General features: G+C 38.8%; 1 protein-coding gene across 2 annotated transcripts in view; it reads right to left on the bottom strand.

Annotated features, from left to right (window-relative positions):
* Positions 1-17,912, bottom strand: part of EIF3A (eukaryotic translation initiation factor 3 subunit A) — a 41,679-nt gene extending 23,767 nt beyond the window's left edge. For both annotated transcript variants that reach the window (XM_036734443.1, XM_036734444.1), the window contains exons 1-6: positions 17,531-17,912; positions 6,372-6,562; positions 6,011-6,147; positions 3,822-3,985; positions 1,139-1,338; positions 611-819 (exon numbers count right to left, since the gene is read on the bottom strand). In XM_036734443.1, the coding sequence (XP_036590338.1) occupies positions 611-819; positions 1,139-1,338; positions 3,822-3,985; positions 6,011-6,147; positions 6,372-6,562; positions 17,531-17,579 (950 nt within the window). In that variant the 5' untranslated portion in view covers positions 17,580-17,912. The remainder of the gene's footprint in view (positions 1-610; positions 820-1,138; positions 1,339-3,821; positions 3,986-6,010; positions 6,148-6,371; positions 6,563-17,530) is intronic.
* Positions 17,913-23,970: the final 6,058 nt, after the last annotated feature.

Genomic DNA, 23,970 nt, shown 5'->3' with positions numbered 1-23,970 from the left:
AAATCTGGAAAGGAAAGAACAGTATACACATTACAGAGTCTAAATGATCAGGCAAAAATCTAGGATATGTAACATTAAGGCTCACCCTCAGAATTCTTTAGACAAGGCTGAGGCAAGAAGTAGAATGGGCTTTCCTTTGCTTTACAGACCTGTCTACTGTAAATTTAATCATGAGTTTACTTTGCTTTCAGGTACCTAATAAAGATACTTTAAAAAAAACTCAATCTGTCTCGGCTGATCTATATGGGAGATGACTAGGCCACTCAGCCCTAAGAAACTAAAGGGAATATATAATCCCTTAGAAGTTATATATGGTAATGAAAGCAGCAGGCCCCTACCCTCAGAGAAAATCAGGAAAATCTGTGGTAGAGAACACAGGGCTCAGTTGTGAGAAGAGTTCTCCCTTCTAAGAAAATTCTTAAGAGTTTTCCTTATCTTATCAAATTCAAAATAATTCAAAGAACATTCTTTGAAAGGTAAAAACACTCAGATGAAAGGTTCTGTTGTTTATGTTTAACTGGGACTCAGTTCATTATGAATAATGCATTCTCTTAATCCTAAAACATGAAAATTTAAACAAATTAGGAGGGAAATTAAAATCTCACTTTACCTCTGCATCTCTTCTTGGGTAAGATTCTTTCTCATTTCTCTAGACAGATGGTAAAGTCGGTGGAGAGTAGATGCATGAAAAAGAGCATTCCCAGATTTCCAGAACACAGTTGAAACTTTGTTATAGTAATTTGCCATCAACTGAGGTTTAGGTGGCTTTTTAGATAATGAAAATAAACCATGAATATCTTCTACTGCTTTGAATGCTTCCTGAAAAAAATCAAGATAAACCTCAAATTCAGCATGCTTTTATAAAACACAACACAAAACTCAGCAACTGAAAAATACAAATGTATAAGCAATAAGTTATACATTTGGGATGTACTACATGGTTTCCACATGGGGCTCGCTCACATGCAAAGCTAATAAGCATTAGAATACCCTGTATATGATATTCATCATGTATGCTTAAGTCAAATGGAATGCATTATCAATAAAATGCCCTGTAAGAGTTACTCATTAAGTAAACAAAGATCCATGCAGGTTCAGTTACTATGAAGACTTAAAAAGCTTTTGATCAGAAGCGTACCTGCCACAATTCCATACTAATAGCACTGTCCAACTGCACAAGCCTCGTTTCCAGATGCATAGACTGGCTCTCAGGATTATTAAGATTGATTGCTGTACTTTGGTTGTGATGGCGTTGGATCTGAGACAAGTGCATCCTTAAATTGTCACACAGCTTACGGAACTCAGCCTTACGAGTATACTGGAGGCAGAATTTGAAAGCTAGGGATAGAATTGTTAAACTTATTAATATTTCCCCATAGCTAATAAGTTTTGCAGGATGAATTTTATCAACATATGAGGATGCTTAATTATATCTAAGATACATATCAAGTTATCATAACTATCTTGGCAACAAAGCCATCATTATCATCATGAAGCTTTGATGTGTCCCAAACCTCAAGAAAACACTGATTAATCAAATTTCAAAACAAGACTTCTCTAAAGAAATATCCATAATTAAAGGTAAACTGTCAAGCTTCCTAGTTGTGAAGTCTATGAAAAATAAAATTTTCTATTCTCAATAGGTTATAATTCAATAACAGAGTAACTATCATAGAGAATAACCAATACCATTCAAACATTGTAATTTCATTTTTACAAAAACGAACTACATATTCAGGAATTTCCACTAGTATTCAACTGAGCACATGGAAAAATGAATTTCTTGCTCCTTTTAAACGCATTTTAATTCCAAAGTTACTTAAGTACATAGTAATATAACAGTTTTTAAAAGTTTTTAAAATTATAATTTATTTTGTCAAGTACCTTTAAAAAATCATAAAGATTTCATATAAAGGCCAAAATTAATGTAAGCAAGTAAAATTACAGTACTTCTCCTACCAATGGAAGATAGTATCAGTAATCTTAAGGAAAATTATATGGTTCGTTGTGACTTGGCCCAAAGTTACAATTTAACTCTAACAGCCTATCACACAGCCTAAAACACAACTCACAATTGTATAAGCAACAAAATATTTGGGATAAAATAAGATTTACACAGGTTCATTTACTACAAAGAATAGTTTTCACTTAGCAGTCCTAGTTTGGAAAAACAAAATGAGTTTTAACAAATACTTATTAACAGACAGAAGAAGCAGTACATTATGGTACGGGGCATAATAAACATTATTCCCAAGAGGTGCCATACTAAAAGGTCAGTAAGGAAGTAATAACCTACTTATCTGAAGGTAAGACTTGCAGCAAGTCTAGTCATGTTCTGGTGAACCCAAATGCCCAAAGTGGGAAATGCTTCTGAAAGGAAAACAGCTGCCCAAATCCCATGCACTTTACTCTGTAGAACAAGTTAGAGCCGCCTTTTGACATCTAGTTAAGCATGGGTAAAAGGCAGTGTATTACAGCTATATAAAACACTGATAAACAATTAAAAGGGACAATAAGACAGCAAATAATCCTACACATCTCACAAAGCTTGAGATTGTCACTGGACAGCACATAGATAATGCTTTATAATGACCCCAGCAAGGTTATGTGGATTTTAATATACTTTAAGTATATAGTGTTTTTAGAAGGATTTCCATTATAATAAATGTTTAAAATAAAATTCTGCCTCTTAAGGAGCTAAGATTCAGCTACCAAGAAAATTCACCATGTACCACATCCCTCCTGTCAAGATTGGCTAACATGACAAAACAGGAAAATGATAAATGTTGGAGAGGATGTGGGAAAACTGGAACATTGCTACATTGTTGGTGGGGTTGTGAACTGATCCAGCCATTCTGGAGAGCAATTTGGAACTATGCCCAAAGGTCTATAAAAACGTGCATACTCTTTGACCCAGCAATACCGCTTCTAGAGCTATATCCCAAAGAGATCATACAAGTGGGAAATGGGTCCATATGTACAAAAATATTTATAGCAGCTCTTTTTCTGATGGCAAAGAATTGGAAATCAAGCAGATGCCCATCAAATGGGGAATGGCTAAACAAATTGTGATATATGAATGTAATGGAATACTATTGTGCAATAAGAAATGAGCAACAGATGGACTTCATTACAACCTAGAAAGACTTATATGAACTGATGCTGAGTGAGGGGAGCAGAACCAGATCTTTATAAACGATTATCTGTAAGGACTAACTTTGACAGCCTTGACTCTTCTCATGACTGCAAGGTTCAAAGACAGTTCCAAAAGACTCATGATGGAAAAAAGCTATGCACATCCAGAGAAATAATTATGGAGTCTGAATGTAGACTGAGGTAAACTATTTGCTCTTTTTTGGTTTCATTTCTCCTTTCTCATGATTCATTCCATTGATTATAATTCTTCTTTACAACTGGACTATTACGTAAAGAAGTTCAATGTGAAGGTAAATGTAGAACCTACATTTGATTACATATGCCCTCTTGGGGGGTAGGGAGGAAGAGGAGGGAGAAAAAATTTGGAACCCAAATACCTGTGGCACTGGATGTCGTAACTTAAAAAAAATTATATTAAAAAAAAAGAATGCTACATAAATGAATTGTTTTAGCAGCTTTTCAGGACTGCTTTAATGGTTTTCTAAGCATTTATCAACAAACTTTCTTAAAGACCCTAGCTCTTACATACAACATTTTCAGCCATAAATCTATCTAAACTCAGTTCAATCTCTAACCCTTGTACTTGAATAAACTTGTACTGATCATTTTTCATTTAAAATCAAATTTTCAAGTCACTTCATCCAGATTCTATGTCTTTATTTTACCTTGCTGGGCGATATCATGGTAGAGACGCTCTACTCTAGAATTATTTCGAAGAAGGTCCAAACACTGTCGATATGATTCCCATAGAAATTTAACCCAGGGAGTTAAAAGCAATCTGTCAGTACGATCCTGAGTATCTTCACCACTTACAGCACTTAGGAGAACACTACAAGTGGGAAGAAATATTGAGTATAAACAATTTTTTACATCACTATCTGAATCAAAAAACTAAAATCATCAATGACTGCCATTAAAAGGACATAATGGTACATACTAATCATAGATATATATATATTTCTGTTAGTTCTGAAAAATGTTTACGCCTAATCTTAACCAGTATAATAGTACAAAGATCAGAACATCTTCTAATCACTGGCAATACGTATTAAATAAGGAGCTCATACGCTTGACAGCTGAAATAAATTGTATTTTCAGTTTTTATCACCTTTGTGTATGTCTCCTATGGTATTTTTTTTATTCATGGGAGAAATAAATGCCTATTACTAAAATCTTACCATAATGGTCACAATATGGTTTAGAATCACTCCATCTCAAAATTGGAAGGTACCTCAAAGGTCATCTAGTTCAACCTGGAACTGAAAAGAAATCTCCTCTACAACATCCCTGACAAATCCAACCTCAATTTGAAGAAATTTAGAAATTGGGAACCTGAGGAAACCCTTTCCTTCTGAGGCAAATCTAATTATTACCACTTTCCCCGCTTCTATCAAGGCCAAAAGCCATTTCTTTTTTAATTCCCTAACTGTGCCATCTGGGGCAAAGAAGAAGCTTTATTACCCTTCCAAACAAAGGTTCAAATACTTTGAGCTATCACATCCACCCAAGACTTCTCCCTTAAGGCTAAGTATCTCCACACAGTTCTTTCAACCAAACCTCAAGTGGGCAAGATATCAGTTACCTTTCTCAGAACACACGGTAGTTTATCAATATCCTTCCTAAGAAGAGGCTCCTAGAACCGAACACAATACAGCTATCCTTTCCATATCATAACTGTTAGGGGCATATGCCCCATGATTTAGAAAATCTGCATAAAAATTTTTCGTCCTCCCTTCATACCAGAGAAGAAGTCTGAATTGTTTCCTTTTCTTTTATGGGGTGTTTATAGTATCAACATATATTTTATGTGTTTCTGAGTTTCTAAATGTTTTGTGTCATCCACTGGCCTTTGCAAGTCTTCTGCAGCTTCTACAAAACTCCCCAAAAATTCCCAATTAATTTCTTGTGCCGATCAAAACTGCAATAGGGAAAGTCACAATATGGAAGCAATAACTGTACTCTCAGTACAGTCTGATTAGGGGAGTATATGGCAGCACTGTCACCACCTTTGTTCTTGACCTCTTTTAATGGAGTCTAAGATGGCCCTTAACTATTTTGACTGCAATAACATAGTAAATTTGCAGTGACCTTTCAATCTACTAAAAAACCCCAAATCTTTTCCCAGTCACATAAATTGTCACCTTTAGTTCTCTCCTGATTCCTACATTTGTGCCAGTTATTTCTTTAACCCAAGTTTTTACATTTACCCACATTAATTTTTTTATTAGATCTAGCCCAACATCCTAGCCTGTTGAGAACTTCATGGGATTCTATCATCCACATCAACTCTCAGATAAGTAACATGTGAAAATTGATAAGCATCCCTTCTGTCTTCAAAGCCTAGCAATACATCATTAAAGCTTTCTACTAACAAATTCCCTCAAAATGGATCTATTAATGACATTTTGGGTGCAGTGAAAAAGGCCTCAATCTTCCCTCTTTGGAAAGTTTGAAATTGGGAGATAGGGAGGATTGATTGCATACAAATGTAGATACTTAATTTACACAAATACACATACCAAAAAATGACAGATTATGTGACAAATAGCTTTTATGCTAGCCAGATATTTTTTCCTAGCCTGATGATAGAGTAATAAGAGGAAAGTGTAGCTAAAATGGCACAGGCCTACATCAGTCTTATCTACAAAGGCTTATTCTACATTTGTAACGTTCAAAGTCTTCAATACTCTCAGATGTTAAGCACTACATATAAAGGTTTTTGTGTGTTGTTTTTACAAAACTTCATAGAGAAACTCTGCATCTGTTAAGTGTGTACTGTGCAAAGGGTGACAACGAGGAGGGAAAGGATGGCTGGCGGTTGTCACCTGATTTAGTATTAGTTAATGGCACTCACCTCTCAGGAGTCTGAATATTATCCAAATCTTCTATATCTAAGACCATTTGCTGTGATTCTTCCTTAGCAGCTTCAGTTTTTTCTTCAGCCAGCTTCAAGTACGCCCTAACTACATCCTCTAAGGATTTGATGTTCACCTACAGGTATGCATAGCCAGAGCATATGAAATTAGCTTCATTCAAAAACCCATGATACTTCTGAAATGCAAATTCTAAAACTAATAATAATTACATAAAGCACAAGCTTATTCTGAGTGACAGCAACTGTAAATTTTAAGAAAAAGCAAGCTCTTGCAAATCACTAAAAGCATATTAAAATTCTTATGAATGAATAGTACAAGTCTGTCTTTCACGAGTCTTACCTGTTGACAAATATTTTTATATTGATATAATCCTTCCTTAGCCAGGTGGCTCTTGCGGAGGTCCACACACAGTTCCAGGTACTTCAACATAATGGGCTCATGTATTTTTTGCCATGTCCGATGTTTTTTACTTTTCATAACATCATAGAGAACATCAAGTGCTGGCTGCTTCTTGCCAACTTCAAGAAATTCTGAAAGTTAATTTAGAGGATCAGAATCAGTTACATAAACACCAAATTCCAAAGTTCATTTTAAAAGATATACTGATTCTTTTCACTTTTACATCAGTTATTTTTAGATATCACCATACATTCAGAGCTCCCACCCCCTGTGAGCTCTCCTTTGCCAGAAGTCAAACAAGGTGACAATGAATGAGACGGACAGTATACCTTTCACACCTGTACCCACTCCCATCCTCCTCTGCAAGGAGGCTAAGCATTCATTCTGAATGTTGCCAATCAGAAAGTGACTTTGAAAGTAACAGATTATAGTAGGTAAGAAAGCTAGTCCTGGCATCAAAAAAAGAACTAGCTGAAAATCCTGCTCCTCATTACTACCTATGTAACCAGGGGTAAGTAAGGACTTAGTCTCTCAGAGACTCCATTTCCTGAAAGGGAAAATGGGGATAGTAAACTCTGTAGCATTGTGAGGTTTGAGTGAGACCATGTATTTAAACGCATATTACAAAAGTCAAATGCTATGAAAATGTCAGTTATTATTAACTATCCAAATAGTTCAGACATATAATTATGAAGTTAGGACAAAGACTGAGCCTATAGAGATATGTGTGTGTGTGTGTGTGTATAACAAAAGCAATTATCTCTAAAAAAAACACCCTTAGAAGACAAAGACCATCTGAAAATTTTAAAATTAGAGAAGAGGGTATTATTCCATCCTTTAAACTAAGTGTATAACCTAGCTTGCTCATAATAATGAAAAAGGCAGCACAGTAGGAGAATAAGACTTGTATGTAGGAGTCAACAAGTCAAGAAGTGGATTTTAGTCCTTTCTCCCCCATTACTTATGGTTTTATCAAGGGTAACAATATATAACATCTCTTCCAAATTTTATCAAAAAAAGTTATCATTAAAAATTCCTTCTGAGTTTTGAGACAGCAGGAGACAAAAGGCAGAGATAATGACAGAAAGGAGAAAAGAGAAGGCCCTCAACAAATGGCCTCAATTTTTTCACTGAAATATGAGTCAAAGTTCCTAGCTAAGAGGATGGGAAAAGAGGAGCCATGGGAATTTTGAGAGAGGAAAAGGTTTGGAAAAACCTACTGGTGAGTGGAATAGTGCGTCAAGGAAGTAAAATAAAAGGACCGCCTTGCTACAGTTAAGATTCTGGTTGAGATTGTGTAACAAATTTATAGTAGATTCAATCAGTCCAGTTTCATGATTTTCTTCAGCTTCATCTGGCAGCATGACTAGAAGCAAAGGTACCAGATCATGTGAGAGTAGTCCAAGGGGTTGAAGCTCAGCAGGCTGAAATGGGTGAGAGGATAAGGTGGCAAGGGACTCAAGAGGAGGACAGTGAAGACTTGAACTGGCTGGTGGGTGTTCAAAAAATTGCCGAATTGAGTAATAAACTTATTCCAAAGTCACAGTAGCAAAGTTGCTATGTAATTTAACACCAACTTTGTCAAGCTTGTCTTAAAAGTGAGCATTCTTGAAATGGTGTAGATGGAACATTTTTCTTATTAGTTTTAGCAATGATAGCCAAGGCAACCCTACAAGCACAACTTTCCCCCTTCCATCTCATCTTCTCTGACTGCATCCTCTACCTTAATTCATTCTCTCATTTATCTTCAATCTCTCCCTATCTTCTGGTTGCTTCCCTATTGCCTATTCACACTCCCATATCTCCCTCATCTTCAAAAAACCCTGAGTTGCTCCATCATTCTTGCTACCATCCCATATCTCTGGTTCACCCAAGGATCAAGATGGGAAAGACAGGTAAATATAATCAGTCCGTAGGTGATGGCCTGGAAAAGAACTAAAGGGTCAAGGGACTGGAGGTCATGATAAGGGCAAAGAACAGGGCTAGTAGTTGCAGAGCAAAGGGAAAGGTAGAATGTCAATAGACTGTGATCAGATAAGGAAATTTCAGAGTTCATAAACAAAGTAGTAGTACATCTGACATCTGTGAGCAATGGCAAAGGTATGATCATTTCTGCATTTAGGCTGTGTGGGATGGAAGAGTCAGATCATAGAAAAATTGAGGAACTGAGAGGTTAGGATCTTTGAGGTACATCAATTAGTATGAGGCAAATTGTTGATAAGAAAACAAAGACCATGAGCCAGGCACCAATCTCATTAAACAAAAGGGAGTGCCTTGTAAATTGCACAGCTGCCAGATTTTGATTGGATGGTAGATATGGACTGAAGGAACTCAAAGTAAGAATGAGTGGTAGTGGAAGGTGACAACTTTTTTCAAAGTACTTCGCTTAAAAAGAGAAGAGGATAAAGAGAGCTAGCACTTATATAATGCTTTAAAGTTTACAATTCTTTAATTATTTTACTTTTGCATTTTTATTTTATTATTTCATTTGTTCATCACAGTTCTGTGAAGTAGGTAATATAATTCTCCCCATTTTACAGATGAGTCTGAGAGAGGTTAAATGACATATCAAGGATCACACAGCTGAGATGACTGATCAGAGAAGAGTCTGAAGGGATGATAGGATCTAGTGTAGGTTTTTTTGAAAGGCTAGGGGATGCTTGGAACATGTTTAAAAGCAGCAAGGAAAGAATCAGTAGATAGGGAGAGGCTGAAGACTAAGCAAAAGGGAATGATCAAAGAGGTAACCCAGAGAAGATGGAAGGAGAGATGGGATCAATTTCACATTTAGCAGGGGGTGATAAGAAGGACTAACCTCTATCATATTCTGGAGAAAAGAAAGAATGAAGAAAAATGCAAAGAGGTTTTGAGGTTAAGAGAATGGAGAAGAGGGAGCTCATATTGCATGGCCTAAATTTATTTCAGCAAAGACACAAGTTTCTCAGCTTAAAGGGAAGTGGGGGATGGTGGGCTTGAGAAAGGAAGAGGAAAAGGTTTGCAACAGCTTCTGTAGGGAATGAGAGAGAAAATCAGTTAGGAAGAAATGAAAGGGGATTAACTGCCTTGAGCCAGTGAGAGTCCAGTTGAGATGGGATAAAATAAATTTGTAATGCACCCAGTCAAAATAGTTGTTAGTTGTCCCCCAAGTTCATGCCATACCTAGTGATGCACAAAGGTAGATGGCAGGGCTAATCCAAAACTGGCATTTGGCAAGAGAAAAGCAGCAATAGAACAAGGAAGTGAAAAGGTTTAAAGTATAGAATTGCAACAGCTAAACAGTTAGAAAGGGAAGAAAGTCAGAGGCAGGATAATGGCTTGGGAAAATACAGAGGAGTAGAATAGGTAATCTCAGGACAAAGAAGATGGAGGAAAGTTACAGCACAGGGGAGAGATAGAATGATAGGTCATAGTATGACTAAATGTGGCTGTCAAATTGATATTCCTAAAGCACAAAGTGCAGGTCTGACCATTTCATACCCTTAATTCAATAAACTCCAGGATTTCCAATAAACCTATCAACTCCAGGATCAAATATAAAATCCCTTTTGTCTTTCAAAGTCCTTCATGACCTGCCCCCTACTCAAGTGTCCAATAATCTCTTATCTGTCAATCGGATGGTCTTTTTAGCCCTCATCCATCTCAAAACCTACTGTATTTGAAACTACTGATTACCCTCTTCTAGATACTACTCCATGGGTTTTCTCCTATTCTAACTATCACCTGGTTTGACTCTTTCCTCTCCTCCTTTTCAGTCTTGATTGCTCATTACCCATAATATTCTCCCTAATTTCATTTCAGGTATTCCCTAAGGTTCTATCCTAGGCTCTCTTCTCCCTCTACACTCTCTTGGTAAACTTATCAACTCTCCTGGACTTTGGGCTTAACTATTATGTCTATGAAGATGACTCACCTCTCTATATCCAGCCCCAGTCTCTCCTCTGACCTTCAGTCCTTCAACAACAAATTGCCTATTGAACACTTCAAAATGGAGGTCCCAATCTTAAATTCAACCTATCTACAACTAAATTAATGATCTCACTCTGAACACTCCACTCTTCCAAACGTCCCTATTTCTATTGAAGGTACCACCATCCTTCCTTCCTGTGTCAGATTTGTAATCTAATCATTATTCTGAACTCCTCATTCTCCTTCATCCCACAGATCCAATCAACTGTCAAATACTACCTTTACAAATCATAAGTCAATATCGTCTTATAAATCAAAATCATCTTTCAAAATCAAAATAGTTATCACCTCAGTTCATGGTCCTTACCCACCTCTAACCTACACTATTATTTCAAAAACCTCTTCACTAGTATCACTGTTTCACCTCTCCCCACTCAAGTCTAACTTACATATTGCAGACAAAATAATTTCCCTGAAAAGAGAGATCTGACCATGTCACTCCCCCACTCAACACTAATAGCTTCCTATTGCCTCTAAGATCAAATACAACCCCTCTCTTTAAGCTTTTCAAGCTCCATACAACTGTTCCCAACTTATCCTTCATTTCTCCTTAGACATCATTTCTCCTCTTCCACTTTGGAAAACAAACTGACTAGGTCTCCTTCACATACACACTTGGCCCTGGCTTTAATTGGCAACCTCCTCACCTCTTCTTAGAGTCCCTCTTTTCCTTTGTGATGCAGCTGAAGCACCACCTTCTGCATAAAGCCTTTCCTGATTCAAACCCCAGCCCCACCTCCATTGTAACTGCTGGTGCCCTGCCTTCTCAATTGCCTTGTATATAACTACTCTGCATATATCTTGATTAACTTTATAGTTATGAGGTGCCTTTTTATGTACTTGTCTCTCCCATCAGGACATAAATTCACTGTAGGTAAAATTGTTTCATTCTTTGTACTTGTATCCCCAGTGCCTCACAAGGTGGCTGGCACATAGCAACTCTTAACACTTGTTGACTGATGAGAAGCTTAGATACAATGATTTTGCCCAGAATTAATTACATGGCTAACAAATATCAGAACCAGGATTTGAATTGAGGTCACCTGATTACAAAACCAAGGTTCATTCCACTCTACTACCTCTACAAAGCACATGGCAGGTCCTTGTGCCTTATCTGCTCAACATGACTTTTGTTCCACTCTTCTCTACCATCTTTTTACTTTATTATTTCCTCAAATTCCTTTATTCTTCATGTCTAATTGTTTCTTCTGGAAAACTATGAAAGCACAAAACTCTTAGGGACAAATTGAAATCAAAAAAGTCTAGATAATAACAAGCTCTAATAAAGTGAAGAAAATTGTGTTCTTTTTTCCCCAACACTTCATGTAACACTGCACAGGAAGACAATCAAATCTTGATCTCATAAGGTGACAACCTATAGTTCTACATCAACAGTGGCATACCTTCCTCCTTCAACATTTCAGATAACTAAACATCAAAAAAAAAATTTTTTTTGTCTTCCTTCCAAAGAAATGGACTACTTTTAATTTGGAAGATTCTCATTTAAACAGATTTTCAATAGCTCATGCCAACTTTCTCCCAAACTCCCAACCAAATCCAAATCACTTCAACAAAAAAACCAATCCAATTTGGTACTTTATATGGTAGCTTTTTATCTGAACAAAGCAGAACTATCATTTTCCTCAACACAGTACTCATTTAAGTCCCATTCACAACAGTTCAGTTAAACTGCCCTGTCTACCAGTACCTTGAATTTAAATGGGCTTATTTTCTTCATGGAACTGGTATCCATTAAATTCAACTAAATTCATAACTAAAAGAGTATAGGTGAAAAGAACTTTAGACAAAAATCATCTAGTCCAATCCTAAATTAGTCTATCTTATGAGCAACATTTGCAAAATATCGTTTTACTCATAAAGTCATTTTAACCACAAAGAGATCAAGTGAAGACTGTGAAGGTCACTTATGTTACAGTCCCATTATCTAACATTTTCACAGAAAACACTTAAAACTAAAGACTGCCATACATGAATTTAATATAGTACCTTTAATATTCAGTGGGCTGATTTGTTAAACATTGTGCAAATGTATACAAATATATATCTCAGATAATACACTTTTCAAAAGGACAGTTTCCTTTCAAAAGAAAACAGAAACCTGTTTTTTTAACTTAAGGCTTAGAATTAATTGGGAAAAAAATTTGAAAAAACTTGAATCAACTCAAGAGATGGTCCCATAAGAACCTATTTTTTAACTCTCAAGAAGTCTTGTTCAGAAAACACACCAGCATATTATTGCTTCAGTTTTTTAAACTTTCGTATCTCTCACCATACTTTTAAACTCAAAGAGCAATAAAGCAAGTCAAGCTCTCTTTAAAAGCACCCTTTTTAATGGGACCAGAATTTCCAGATAAATAGGGCAACAGAAAGATTAGTAAAGAATAAGATAAAAGCAAAGACAAGAAACATGTCTTGTCAAGATGTTTTCTTTCAGTAACTGACCAATTAAAACATCCAGTGCATCAACCTGGAAAAGAATTCAATTTTAATCAATTTATGAAAACTTTCATTATTCTTACATTACAGAAATGTTTGCTATTGTTAAATTGAAGAAAAAACTCCTTAAGTTGGACTTTAACAACCATAATAACAACTGTCTCTAATTAATGTAGGTGATTTTATTCCCCCAAGCTTCCAAACATAAGTATCCTGATTAGGCAAGGAAAGACTACAAATCACCAATTTTCATTTGGGATTAATTCGACACAAGTAAATGTATTAAGTGCTTGGTAGTACCTCACGGAATTTAAGATAAGGAAGGCACAGTACTTACCAAAGAGACTGCAATCTAATCGGAACGGGAAAAAAATTCAAAAATTTTACAACTGGGATGGGACCTTAGAAGCCATCTAGTCCAATCTCTTCATTTCAGAGAAGAGGAAACTGAGGTCCAAAGCTTTTAAATGACTTGCCTAAAGTCATGCAGGTGATACTGCTTGTATCTAGACTAGAAGCCCTAATAGTAAAAGGCAGGATATCATAAGTGAGGCATTCAACAGCAACAAAACACTCCAGAATCTCATAAGTCACATTAATGACAAGATGTTTGAAAAACACTGGACTCTACAAACAACATAAACATAGACATTTCAACATTTTTATTTTTATCCTTGAATCTATTCTAATTAAAATATTTTAATATCAACTTTCAACTACCTTATTTAATAGTTGACTATTATACTCTTGAAATAACACAGTCCGTCAGAACATTGAAACTATGTATCTAACTTCTTAAGGTTTCTGAGTTTGGGCTTTTAAGTGTCATTTTTACAGGCTCTTTTCTGGAGCAAACTGAGTTACAATGTTGCTCAAGTTGTGGGTTCCATACAACCACTTAATTTTTTTAAAAGTCAATGCTGTAGAACATAATTTAAATGGCTTTTACAAGTTCATGAAGAAACTTTTATTTGGTGCTTTACATCGAAGAGATGATCAAAAAAGGTGCAATTAACAAGTGTTCTTAATGATTTTTGTTAAATTATCTGATTCTAGATTTACAATGTTATAATAAAATCTACCAAACTCAAAATAAAGCAGAAGTGAAAGAGACGAACACTGGAAATTTTAGGAAACTTTAAGATACCATTAATGGATTGTTAATTTGGGGATCAAAATGCTGAAAAAAGTTAATCATTATACAAATTAATTCACTTAGAGGAAATTGCAGGACATATCCTATAAATTATTTAATTTATAATCTTCAAACTATGCAAACATGAACTTCCTATGCACATACAGTAATGACACTACTTTGGTCTCTATTTGGCAAGGGGTCCACATCATTTAATTAAAATATGTCAAGGGCACAGCAGTCGAAGTATTTTGAAATTTCCTATTTCCCATCAAATTCTAGTTGTGTGGAAGCTCACTAATACTAAGATACAAGCTTAGTTATTCCTATAATTCAATGATCCTTAATATATAGAGAGCTGCCCCTGGTAACCTGTCACCACTACATATTTCTTCAAATGGAGCCACAAAATTAGTTTTTAAAATGCCCCCTCTTAATATTCTCATTCAAGATTTCTTAATTTTGCCATTAACTAGAGTTAAGTTTATGGCATTCACATTCAAGTACTGTAAAATATAATTTCACAAAGTAGTTTAGTCAAATAAAAAGTTGCCAAAAACCATCAACGTAACACTATTTAATATTCAGAATATTATAATAACTATTTATATATAACCAACAGAACTGATATCAGTAAAAAGCCTAAGAAAACCAAAGTTTGGCATTTAGGTCACATAAATCTTGAATGTATCACTTAGTGTCATGTAAGCACACATACATATTTACTAAAATATTAAGAAATCTATAAGATTCTGTAAATGCCAAATATTTTACAGCAACCACAAAGTATGAATTTTGCACAACAGTATTTTGCATAACTGAGACTGCTCCAGGTTCGTTATGTTAGAAAATTACCTATCTTTTTTAGAGATGACTACTTAAATTTATCTCAGACTCATAAGCTTAGGAACAGAAAGAGGTCTTCGAATTCATCTAGTCAATCTCATTTTACAAATAAGAAAAACTTTATTCTGTATTACAAATGAAAACTTTCTGTCCTCAAGGTTTTCGCATCATCACAAAAATTATAGCATGTTAAGTCTTCCAATCAGTAATTTATCAGTTGTTGGTCAAGAGTATGTTGCTAAGAAAGTTAGTTGTAAGTTCTACTCCTTAATAAGCCTGTTTCAGATACAGACTACACTTCTAAGTACCCCCTACTCAATAACTCCATTAAATAGAGAATCCTGCTAAGTCTTCAGAGTCCCTTATAACCTTCCTACCTTTCCAGTTTTCTTAAACCTTACACTTCCTTCCACATAATTGTGGACCCTGACACTCCTCAAACAAGACACTCCACATCTCTCATCTCCGAGAACTTTTTCTGACTGTCCCCTATGCCTGTTCTCTCATCTCAGCCTATTGGTTTCCTTTAAGTTCCAATTAAAATCCAATATTACAGGAAGCTACTCCCAACCCCTCCTTTTATTCTAGTGCCTTCCTTCCCTCTTTAATTATTTTCTATTTATCTTATATATAGTTTGTACATACTTCTTGGCTTATCTCCCCCATTACGAGTTCCTTGAGGGTAAGGACCGCCTTTTGCCTCTTTCTGCATTCCCAATCACAGTGCCTGGCACATAGGACCTTAATGTTTACTGACTTACTACTCCCCCACCACCTGCAGCCAGAAAAACTACATCATCACAAAGTTCAACTGAAACTACTCAAAAGTACATGATTGAAGGTCAGAAACATCAATTTTCAGTTTATAATGGTGGAAAACTCTTTAAAGAAGCTGGATGGTTTTAATTATGCCATATTCCTTTAAAAAAAAGCTTACAAGAAATTATAGAAAATCTCCATCAGTTAACTAAACTTGACAACAGGTCCAGAATACTCACGAACATGGATTACACCCAAGGCTTTGTATCCCAAATATTTTTAAATCAACAGGTTTCTTTTTTTTTTTTTAAATATACATATATTCTGAAAGACTGGAGGACACAGTACGTCCCAATGCTAGGAGGCCAGAGATGAAAAGATGAAACGACAACACATAGAAGGATAAGGACCAAAGAAACACGATACAAAGTAGAATGTGATATCGGTATATGAAATACAAAGAGTTTGTATAAGAAAACTAAAATAGAGCCAGTTTTCTGAGGTGGAAGTTCACATGGAGGAGGACAGGCCCTTAAGATAAAAGAAGCTACTGCAAGGTGAACATATGGAAAACACATTCCAGGTGTGGGGAACAATCTGTACAAATGCAGAGGAAGATGACAAGGAAGCTTCAGTTTGTGATGAGAAATTAAATAAAGCTAAAAAGGTAAGTTGAAACTAGGTCATGAAGGGGCCTCCAATGCCAGACTGTAGGCAATAAAAGGTTTTTAAGCAGAAGAGTGATCTGTGTGCAGCAGAATTATTTTGACAGTTGAATAAAGGATCTGTTGTCCCGCACCCTCCCCCAAATCCTTGTCATCAATTTGGAGGACGCACATAAATTCTGCAAATCTCCTATGGAAAGAAAGACACATATGGGTGGCAGGAATGCAGGGGAGCGGCATAATAAAGGGAGAACTGTGCCCTCAAAGTCAGGAAGCTTGAGTTCTAGAATCAGCTCTCCCACGAGTTAATGGTGGGGGTAAGGAGTCACTCACCTCTCTGAATCGGTTTCCTCCTCTGTAAAATAAGAGACTTTGAACTAGGCGACTACTAAAGGTCCTTCCAACTATTAACACTGTACTGACCTTCAGTGGAGGAAAGGCCAGGTCACAGGTGTGGGGAGAAGGGTCACCCAAGTGCTTAGAAATAACTAGAAAATAAAAATAGGGCCAGTACCCTCCATAGGGAGAAAGTGCGGCCGTTCGAAAAGTAGGAATGGTCTGAAACTAAACTAGATCCCAACAACAGGAAAGGGGATTCCTGCGGAGGAGGAAGGGCCCCAATGATGGGGGGGGGTCCTCCAGGAGGCCGGGGGAGAAAGAAGCTGTCAGCGCCGGGGCCCCCACGGGAGGTGGAGCCTTGGTCCCCGCGTGCATTGTCCCCGGGAGCCATGTTTCTTCCTGCCCGGCTTTCCCAGATGGCGGCCCCGCGGAGGAGCAATGCCGGCGTTAGGGGAGTGCGGCTGCCCGGAGGGGAAGGCCGCCCCGAGGGAGCGCGCGGAAAGCAGGCTCCGGCCCTGGCTAAGGAAGGAGCCGGCCGGGGCGGCAGCGCACCCTCGGCGTGGGACGGGACGGGCGGCTTGGGGGAGGGGCGAGGCCTGCGGGCAGGGCCGAGGAAGCGGCGGCCCGCGCTGGGAGACGCGCGGGAGGGGAGGCCCCAGCGGGGGAAAGCCGAGGACTACAAGGTCGGGCCGCCGCGGGGGCACAGACGCGGTGGTTCGCCGGCCTCCAACCACCTGGGCTCCAGGGAGCCCCAGGGCCCCGCCAGGCACGGAGGGGATGCGTGGGGGGCCGGCGTGGATGGGCCTCCAGACGGAGCCGAAGGCGGCGGCGTTGGGGTCCGCCACCGCTCGGCTCCCGGAGCGCGGCGGGACGTCCCTGCCCACCCTGGGACAGCCCCTCACCCTCTTCTACCAGCCCTGGGGCTCACTCACCGTTGGCCCGTTTGAGGGCGTTTTCCGGCCTCTGGAAATAGGCCGGCATCTTGGCGGCGGGGTCAGCTCACGCGGCGTTCGGCGGCGACAACGAGGTGCTTCTTGTGCCGGACCTGGACGGCGTACACGTCCGCGACCTCTTCACCGGCTCCACGGGCGGAGGGTCGGGTGAGAGGGGTGGCGGAGATAAGGGAAGACGAGTCGGCGAGCAACACGCGCTCCGCCAGCGCCCCAGCCTGCCAGAGACGGAAAGGAATTGCCCACGTGACCCCCGCCGGGCGCCACCGCCTCCCAGGCCCCGGATGTGCCGGCGCACCCGCAGTGTAGGACGCCTGGCCCCATCCCCGCGCCGCGCCGCGCCGCGCGCCGACGTGATGGCGTCATGCGCCTCTGCTTACGTGGCCGAGGGCCTCAGTCCGCTTCACGTGGGACTGGGAAAGCGTGGGTTGACCTCAGGCTCTACCTTCAGAAGCGCGGGCTTTCATTTTTGTGACACTTTCAAAGATCGTAGGCCGTCATTCACAAAGAAAGTTGTAAACAATCCTAAGTGTTAGATAAAGTGGATGGAGGTGGTGCTTCAGTTAAGACTGTTACATATGTGTGCCCTTATTAAACTACATGGTGCATTATAATCATCGGTGTTAATCATCTCTACTAAAACAGTGCGAGGCCCCTTCGGGACCTTGTCAAGTCCTTTTCATTTTATCTTTGTACACAGCCACCTTCCCGTCACGGTTTGGTTCGTGGTGCAACGGCAGGGGGTCTGCTAACCCTAATCTAAGAAATTAAGTACTTTTTGCAATGAGAAGCCACTCTCCAAAGGCAGTGAATAAGCCCAGTACCCAAATACCTGAGACAGAGTAATGATGGACAGAAAGTAGTTTCATTTACAATTCTCCCCTGTTCCAGATTGTATAAAACTGTTTATTTCATTTGGTCATTGTTAAGTTCGGAATAAAATTTTTTTTTGATAGTTTTTTAAAAATAGCATCAGGCTGTGTTAGATGACCTTTGTTTCCAACCTGGCTCTGCCCCTTGTGTTCTTTCTCATCCTCTGCTTCCTCACCAATAAGGGAGGGTGATAGTATTGGCCCCATGTACTAAGTAAGGAAATTATGAATGACAAATGAAGTAATAAAATATGAAAATACTTTTTTTTAAAAGTACATTAGTAGAAATTAAAAAATTAAAGTCCTCCTTCAATGTTACCTTTGTGGTAGAGATGTGTCTGTGGGGCAATAAGCAAAGTCTGAAAGATCCTACAGAGCTGGAAAGGCACTGAATGTGGATCCAGGAACAGACTGTATTTATGTGACTGTAGGCTCAATTTTGAAGAGGCCCATCACCAGACTCAGTCACAGGAAACCTCCAAGATCATCTACTAATTCACAGAGTTTGCAATTGTGGATTCTGTCTCTGCACCTTTTATATCCATCCCCTTCTTTCCATTTACATAGTTGGAAATAAACTCTCAATTGGTCACCTGCTTCTAGTCTCACCTTTCCATCCTTCATAAAGCTGCTAAATAATTTTCCTAAAGCACAGGTATGATGATATCATTGCTTTCCTCAAGAATCTTCAGAGGCTCCCTTCTAGCTCTAGAGGTTACAGAGGTGGAACTCCCTAGCAGCCCAAACCCAGGTTAAAAGGGATTGGGAAATGTTTAACAAAAGTAAATAAAAATACAATACAACAGAAAGAAAAGTTAATTTGTGGTTTTCTAAGTCAGTATGCTGCCAGGGATCCATTTCTATTAGAGTCTGACAACCTCGCTCTAGGATAAAATGTTGCTGCTGTTCAGTCCTGTCCAATTCTTCATGACCGGATTTGGGGTTTTCTTGGCAAAGGTACAAAAATAGTTTGCCATTTCCTTCTCCAGTGGATTAAAGCAAACAGAGATTTAAGTGATTTGCCCAGGGTCACACAGCTAATAAGTGCCTGAGGCCATATTTGAACTCGGGAAGAGAAATCTTCTAGACTGTAGGCCCAGCACTTATCCACTGAGTCACCCATCTAGCTGCCTAGGATAAAATACAGACTCTTTAATTTTAATTGAAAGACCCTCGCTATATGTCTCTAGCTTAATTTTCCAGACCTACTTTACATTACTCCCCATGAAGGACTCTGCTGCAGTCCAACAGTGTATTGGTTCCCCTAACTTAGTGTTTCATCTCCCACCTCCAAACCTTTGCACTACTATCCTCTATCTGGAATAGAGCAAAGAGCTAAGCACTGGGGACATAAAAACAAAAGGGAATTACTCCATTTCTTTTGGTGCATCTCTTAAGATCCTTAGCTTCCTTCTAGGATTGACTGCTACATACCCTACTGCCCAGGAGACTTTCCTGATCCTCCTAGTTCTTAGTGCTCTCTCCTCAAATTATGTTGTTTGTTATTACTTATCTGTTTACATATTACGTCCCACGGAAGTTTGTAAGGTCCTCGAGAGAAGAATCTATTTTTTAATTGTCTTTCTGTCCCCAATGAATAGTGTAGTAGTGCCTTGCACATACTTAACAAATGTTAATTGAATTGAATTAAATTTGAATTTCTTCCTAAACACTTAGCATATGGCCTTAGACAGGCAAACGAGTTACTCACTAGATGTTTGTTGCATTGAACAAAATTCAAAGTAATTGAAACTTACAAGAGAAATAAGGTACAATGAAACTGTATTAATTCAGACTGGGAAATAATATTTATCTCACTCAGCAAACTACAGTCTATGTTCAATGAATAATAATAGCTGGCTTTTATATAGGAGGTAAGATGTGCAAAGTCCTTTACAAACACCATCTCATTTGATCCTCACAATAACCCTGGGAAGTGGTTGCCGTTGTTATCCCCATTTTATAGAGGAGGAAGCTAAGGCAGACAGAGATCACATGACTCACCCAGGTTCACCTAGCTGGTCTGTATCTGAGGCAGGATTTGAACTCAGGTCTTCCTGATTCCAGGTCTAGCTCTCTATCCACCATGTCACCTAGCTGTCACAAATGAACATGGTATGCTGGTGATGGAGAGAGAAAAACAAATAGCAATCATAGCTCATATACTTCCTTTTACGTAGGCGGCAACTGAGGCTGAGAGATTACATGGGTTGTTAAATATCATACAGCACATTACAGTCAGGCCTCACCTTGTCACCCACTGTCCACCATGCCTAAAATGCATGTCCTTTGTTCCTCCGCCTCTTAGAATCCCTAGTTTCCTTCAAAGTTCAAATTAAGCACTGTACCTTAGGAGAGGTTCAGTTAGTGCCTGCTCTCTCCCCTAGGCACTTAATAGTTTATCTGACATATCCTATCATATCCTGTACTGTTTTCCTTTTTTGTCTTTTTATACTTGCACGTAGCAGACTTAAATGCTTGTTGAATTGCCCTGAATGAGTGGAATGTAACAGGCACAAAACTGGCGGCTGGGGGGGGGGGGGGTGGGCAGGGATTGCGGGGCGGAGATAGGTACTGAGTTGGCTGGTTTCAATTGAATTCCAACTCCAAAGTGAGTTTTGTTTATTTCAACTATATGTGTTATGAACAGATTTAGATGAGTCCTAATATAGCAGAAACTACTGACTGGTCTTTCTCTCCTTTGTAGGTAGTAATGCTGAGGAAGCATGTGGTTTACTCCTCTCCCTCTTCCTTCTATGTTTATGGAATCAATCCCAGATAATTTTCATAACCCCAACCAGTTGACTGAAAGGGAAACGAAAGTGACCTGAGACAATGGGAGAAAAAGTGGGTGCTCTTTTGATCCTCTAGAGTTATGGGAGGTTCTCCATCTGCATGCTGGAGAAGAAAACACATCAGATTGAGAAATAATTCATAATGGAATTAGAGAAAGGGAACTTCTTGCAAAATCCAAGGAGTAAGGTTTCCTGACCCCTGTGAGAGCACCAGATTTAGAGTTAAAACTGTAACTCATCTGTAAAACAGAGGGATCGGACTAGATTCCCAAACTATTTTATTCCAAGAACCCCTTTTGACAACAACGAAATTGTGTTATGAACACCCAGGGTTATTCAATATGCTACTTACGATATTCTGAAATTATTTACTGCTTAAGGTTCCACTAAAGAATGTTTAGTGTGATCTCCTTGGACTATTGTCACAAACCCCAAAAGGGTTTATAAACCACCAAACAGGAAGCCACTGGAATAGATGATTTCTAAGGGTTTCCAGATCAAATTCTTTGCTTCTATAATTTCTATTTCTGAAGACTCTTCTGATATTGCAGTTCTTAGAGCTCCAAACCAAGACAACATTCTCCTCATAATGCCATATAGCTGTGAATCATGAAACATCACAGCCTCAGAAGAACAAAAGTTGCAGGCAAAATGGAAAGATGCTTGGGGGCTGTTGTAAGTAGGGTGCAGTACATTACCAACAACTTGCATGTTGTAATAGCCTAAAAGACCTCATCAGTGGTATGTATGACTGCAAAAGAGGCGGGCTGGTCATGTTGTGAGAGTGAGGAAGAATATATGGACACCTAGGGTACTGCACTGTTACCCATGAATAAGGGAGAATACTTTCAGTTCTTTGAGCAGAGCCTCTGTGGAGCATTTATGGAAGGTTGGGAACAAGAATCATACACAGTGAGAAGACATGAATGGATTGAGATCTGCCTGAGAAGAGAGAGATTCCATACCAACGGCAGCAAGAATCCATCAAACTATGTATGTATTTTTCTGCTTTTATTTTATATAATGTCTTTTCTGCCATATACTACAGATCCACTCCACATAATTCCTAAAACTGAACTCACAATTTGATATTTGTGAGAACCTCCAACCCTGAGAAAAATAAATGAGAAGTTTAGATAAAAGCATCAAGAAGTAATAAGAGGCTGTAGGAACTGTTTTATAGGACAAGATCAAGAGCAGTGTGCCTGTGATGATTAAGTCAAGATTAAAGAGATGAGCATGATATAAATATTTCATGACGCTTAAGAACAATAAAGGAAGGAAAATTACTTGTTTAAAAACAGAACAAAAATAAGAAAATGAAATGTAGTCAAAGAAACAATTTCATTTGCTTGAAGTACCATACTTCTTTAACTCTCCTGAAATGCTTGGGGTCTGTTCATTATTTTCTGAAGACCTTGCAAAGAGATTGAATGCTCATATACTTTTGATATAATGATGGTTCAACCTCAGATCAGAAAAGAGAGTTGCAACTATAAATTTCTGGAGGAGAGGAGACGGGGAGGAGCTGGAACAAGAAGTAAGGGGAGAATGGAGATGCAAGGGCACCTCTTTCAAGCAGACACAAAACTCTGAGCAACAAGAAGAGGGCAATGTCAGCCGCAACTGGCTTGGGTTTCACGCAATATACAAAGGTATCTCCTTCACAGTATATGTGCCATAGATTGCCAATTCTATGTTAGTTTTTAGGAGTTACAATCGAAGATATGCAACCAACTATTACCTGGCAAACAGAATAAAGATGACGACTGTGGCTTTGGGTGTGGTTTGTAAGTTAAAGTTTCAGTTGAAGATCTTAAACATTATGATTGGCAGGGAACTCTTTTTGACAAGGCTATTAGAAAGGTAGCTCAGGGAAATGCTGCAGATCTAGCATCCCCTGGATTTCGTCATTACTTACTAGACTCATTCTGCTTAGGGTCAGAGGATAGAGCCAGGAGCAATAGGTAGAAGTTATGAAAAGAAAGATTTCACCTCAGTACAGTATAAGGAATTGTTGTCCTAGAAAGCAGTGCAGCATAGAGGTTAGTGAGCTGGCCTTGTGGCCAGGAAAATCTGAATTTGGGTCCTGTCTCCAACACATTCTGGCTGTGTGAACCTGAGCAAGTCACTCGGTGTGTCACCACCATGATCAAATGCCTAACACTCTTAAGTTGCAGAGAAGATGCCAAATTGTATTGGTAGAGGATGTTTCCTCACCTGGGAGTTCCCTGTAACACTCAAATTATAGTTCTCTCCAGCCCTAGCACAGGTTCCCCAACCCCATTACACCTTCAGCACAATTAAAGCTGCTGTAATGAGTGGGCTACAGTGGAAGATAGTGAATCCCCCATTATTAGAGGTGCTTGTAATGAAGCTGGATGAATATTTTTCAGGTATGTTTTCAAGGAATTGTGACTTGGACTCAATGATTTCTAAGGTCCCTTCCATTTTTTAAAGATCTTTTCTGATTCTGTGAACGTGTTCACTTTCACTCAAGTCCTATTCCGGTGCCTATTTATCATGCTATGAAGGCAATCCTAGCTTCTGCCTACGGAAGTAGAGCATAAACGCTAGCAGGACCGCTCAAGCTAAAAAGATTTTGAGTACACTCCTGGTAAAAGATTGTGTACCTGTTGTCCAAGAACCACCCTACCTAAATTTGAAGTTCATCAAGATGTTAGGTTCCAAATGATGGCTATTTTTACCAAAGGACCTTTTTGAATACCATCTAATAAGATATAACAGAGCTTTG

The sequence above is a fragment of the Trichosurus vulpecula genome, chromosome 8, assembly GCF_011100635.1.
Source record: "Trichosurus vulpecula isolate mTriVul1 chromosome 8, mTriVul1.pri, whole genome shotgun sequence".
NCBI classification, from domain to species: Eukaryota; Metazoa; Chordata; class Mammalia; order Diprotodontia; family Phalangeridae; genus Trichosurus; species Trichosurus vulpecula.
This window is presented reverse-complemented; position numbering and strand designations above follow the sequence as displayed.